The following is a 4,277-nucleotide window of genomic DNA, read 5'->3' as shown; positions in this document are numbered from 1 at the left end:
CGAGTGAGCTCAATTACAGTTAGTCGGAGAATCACCTACGCAAAGAGATCAGTAAAAGAGCTGATCTACTGTGTGGAAGGTGCCTTCCATGGTTGGAAGATGCCTTCGATGGACAGTTTGAAGGCACCTTCTAGCCTTTGAAGGTGCCTTCCGATAGCTGTTAGCGAAGATAAAATTTTATCTTCACATGGATAAAACTTAACTAATTGAAGGCACCTTGAACCCTCTTGAAGGCTCCTTCCACCCTCGAATAAGATTTTCTAGAAGCTGTAAAAAGGCCCTTAGAGTTGGAAAATAGACAACAACTGTAACTACAACTCTTGTACTCTTTCCTAGTCTATTTCTTGAGCTGTCAACGTCTGTAAGAGGCTTCTCCACCTGCAACGAAGGAGATCTACTAGCACTTTTCACTACCTTAGATTAACAACCATCTAGGTTGTAACTAAGTTAATTTATGGTCTTCTTACGTCTTTCTTTTAAGTTATTTAGTTCGATTTTATTATTATTATTATTGTGCTACTAATCAAGTCCAAAGAATGAGAAGGGGTTAGTTTTTTATTTTGTAGGCAATTCACCTCCCTCTTGCTGGCCCCGCTGCGCCAACACACATAACCTTCATGTACCCTCTCATATTTCTCATTTTTCACTCTGACATGATAATTTAGATCAACTCTTATTAAAATTATTTCATTTGGCAGAAAGTTTTGTAATATTTCATTTAAGTCGTCCTAAAATCTTAATTTGGTAGCTTCATCTAATCCTATTTACGGTGCATATATGCTAATTATATTCATAGTTTCTTTTGCCATTATTATCTTAAGAGTTATAATTCTATTCCCTTTTCTAATTACTCCTACAACTTTATCCTTTAACGAACCATCTATAACAATACTCACTTCATTTCTTGCTTTACTTTTTCCTATATACCATAATTTAAAACTCGAATTCTCTATCAATTTTACCTTCTCACCTACTCATTTTGTATCTTGTACACACAAAATACTAATTCTTTTTCTAATCATCGTGTCTACTATCTTCATTGATTTATAAGTTAGAGTTAATATATTCTATGTTCAAAATCTTAGATTATTAGTTTTTCTGTCATATTTATTCTTATCCAACTTATGGTGTGAGAACGCTTATCTATTTAATATTATACCTAAATTCTGATGGAGATATAAAGTTCTTGGATGTTAATTGAGAACTAATATTTTTTTGTATTACTTCTTTCCATTATTATTTATAGATTAAGCTAAATACAATGTACTTTGTTTGCTAAGTTCTATTAGGGAATGAGGAATTAATTGATATTATAATAGATGTAAAAAGTAAATAAATAAAGAATAATAATACACAGAAGAAAAAATCTCAGAAAAAAGTTTAGGAATAGATATATAAATTAATGACTCACTATTTTTATTTTTATTGATCCTATCACTTTATATGTCTATCTCTAAGATTTTTTTTCCTCTAGATATATTATTTTTCATAAATAAAATATGATCTAAATTTTAGAATTAATTTTTAAAAATTACGCTAGGGCAATCAAGATAAAGGAATCCTTCTCATATAATTATATTTTAATTACTATTTTAGAATTTTACATACTGTATTTTTTTTTCTATATTATTATTTAACGTTTAATTATAAGAATTACAAACCTTATCCTCCTGATTTCCTCGACAAAAGTAAATAAAAAAAATAATGATCTAAATTTTAGAATTAATAATTATAAGAATTAAAAGACTTATCCTCCTGATTTCCTCGACAAATATTGAAGGGGCGGCGGCGATACTTCGACCCTAACGCCTTTGCTCGCCTCTTGATGGCGGACCACGACGACACCCCGCCTGAGCCGCCTGCGGTCCGTCGCCGTCGCAGCTCAATTGGATGCCGCCGCAATGATGTGCTGCAGCAGGATGGCTCAGCCGAGGACCGCCTCACTTCCCTCCCCGAAGACCTCCTCTTCTCCGTCCTCTCCTTCCTCTCCATCAAGCAGTGCGTCGCCCTTTCGGCCGTCTGCTCCCACTTCCGCCGCCGCCTCCCCTCCCTCATCCCCCGACTCGACACATTCAGGCTTTACGTCGTCGGCAATGTCATCCCCCTGCAGCAGACCTTCCCCCGCGCCCTGATCCGCCAATGCCACATCCTTTTCTCCGACGTCACATATTTATTCAATCGCCTCGAGCGGCTGCTCGTCAAGGATGTCGTCGAGTCGGGCGTCCAAGATCTCACCCTCGAATACTCCGGCGAGTATTGGATGAATTTCAGTATCAGGAAACATTGCGGCTTCTTGGGCATCAAGTCGGTGAGGAGTCTCTCCTTGCACAATATTGCGGTCGGCCACCCTCCGCCCATTGCCTGCACCCTTCTCACCTCCCTCAAAATGGAATATTGCAGCCTTCTCTATTATGATTTCCTGTTGGCCTTGCTCGCCTCCTGTCCTTTCCTCGAGACTCTGCATGTCCTCTGTTGCCACGACCTCTACATGAGCAAACTAAGCATCCACTCCGCCTCCATCAAGCATCTAGTCGTATTATACAAGACTCCCATCTTCCGCCCCATCGACGTCCACTGCCCAAAGCTTGAGTCGCTCACCATCAACGGCACTGCGCTGCGCATTGAAACGCCCAAGGTCCGGAACGCGTCGTTACTTCTTAGCCTCAATCCACCGGAATATACTTCAAATGCATTGATGAAGCTTCTCGGAGTTCCTTCTTGTGTAACAGCTGCTTTTCCAATGGCAACCGTTTGTCTCATGCTGAGGCTGAATTCTAGCACAATCCCAAACGTGAGAGAAGATTGATGAAGCTGACCTTCATTTCTTATGCATACTCTAACATAATTTGCTTTGGTTGACAGATATTAGCAGCAGAACACGAATTTGATAGATATATTTATCCGGAAATCAAAGAGGACGCCGCGATCTTCAACTTTGACTTCAATCTGAAAGATCAATCATCGTTAATGATATTAACCCAGCTGCTCAAGGTGCACAATGGCTACAATTCTGAGTTTGGTATACATGTAGATTCTACTCGTATAAAGAGCACCGATGAAACAACAAGGGTCGATCAATTGCTTCATGGCTCTACAGACGTAGAGCTAATTAACTTACAAATGAGAATGCCCGAGAAGACGTTTGAAGGGTTTCTCTCGAATCCGAAGAAGATGGAGGAATTAAAGCAAGTGGGATTGCAAAAGTTGAAAAGTCGCACAAGCAGAGAGCAGTTCAACGATATATTAGCATCCAATGAGCCCTTACTCGAAGTATCCTCCAGTATTACTAACTGCATTGAAATGAAATTTTAGCGTAATCAATATGAATGTTTTCGCCCTTTGTTAATTAACTTGAAGAGAAATTCTTAAGTATTGGATTTGAGTCTCAGTTCATGCATTTCTATTGACTAGTTTATTGGAGTTATGATTTGCTAGCTCTTTAGATAACCTTTAATGCTTATAAAATCTGCTAATAAGATGAATGTTGAGGTAAAGGTAATGATGTGAATGTCTATTGATCTAGTAGCTATCAAAGTGAAGGTTTAGATTGATCTACACGGCATGGTTTGACCTGCACACCCAAAAATAAATGTCAAGGCGGCGCACCCGAAATTATTTCGGACCAGGTCTTTTCATGCTTAAGTTACTAGGGACAGCTATGCGTATATTTGGAGAGATATTTTTCTATGTATTTGAAATCACTAGATAAAAGGTTCTGTACGACCCGTAAGTTATAAGGATAAATGGGAGATGAGATCCTCTGTCCCTAAAATGTTGTGTCCCCATGTCCCAGAGCCGATCGGACGGATTAAATCATATCTCAAGAATGCAGTGTACATCATGAAAATATCATAGCCGTCCGATCGGCTCTGAGACATAGGGACACAGCATTTTGGGGACAGAGGATCTCATCTCCCCCTCAAGGGTTGTTGCAGATCTGTTATTTTTTTTTATTATACATTTTAAACAATTGAATGTAAAAGTCGATCATTTGATTTCCTTCTATAGACACGTTAGTTTTTTTAATCTTACACTAAAAAATCACTCCATACTAAACATTTAGAAGGAGATGAATAAAAATTTCAATCATTATTTTAAAAATTTATTGAATTCTTTAAATATTGACAAAATTTTAAATGGAGAACATTTTCAAGTTCATCCTAACCTACATAATATCGATATAATTTTTATTTTTTTCATACCCACCTCCATATTATCATAATTTTTAAAATTATTCAAATTTTTCGAGTAATGACCCTCGAGTTCCAATTTATACA

The 4,277-nt window shown here is 37.7% G+C and overlaps 1 protein-coding gene across 1 annotated transcript; it reads left to right on the top strand.

Annotated features, from left to right (window-relative positions):
• The first annotated feature begins 1,633 nt into the window (after positions 1–1,633).
• LOC122014407 lies at positions 1,634–3,388 on the top strand. Its single transcript, XM_042570636.1, has 2 exons — positions 1,634–2,791; positions 2,863–3,388. Exons 1-2 carry the CDS (start codon positions 1,826–1,828, stop codon positions 3,310–3,312), a joined length of 1,416 nt encoding a protein of 471 aa, XP_042426570.1. The 5' UTR covers positions 1,634–1,825; the 3' UTR covers positions 3,313–3,388.
• The last annotated feature ends 889 nt before the right edge of the window (positions 3,389–4,277 follow it).

Source organism: Zingiber officinale, chromosome 8B, assembly GCF_018446385.1.
Source record: "Zingiber officinale cultivar Zhangliang chromosome 8B, Zo_v1.1, whole genome shotgun sequence".
In the NCBI taxonomy this organism is placed as follows: domain Eukaryota; kingdom Viridiplantae; phylum Streptophyta; class Magnoliopsida; order Zingiberales; family Zingiberaceae; genus Zingiber; species Zingiber officinale.
The sequence above is the reverse complement of the archived record's forward strand: the minus strand, read 5'-3'. Positions and strand labels throughout refer to the sequence as shown.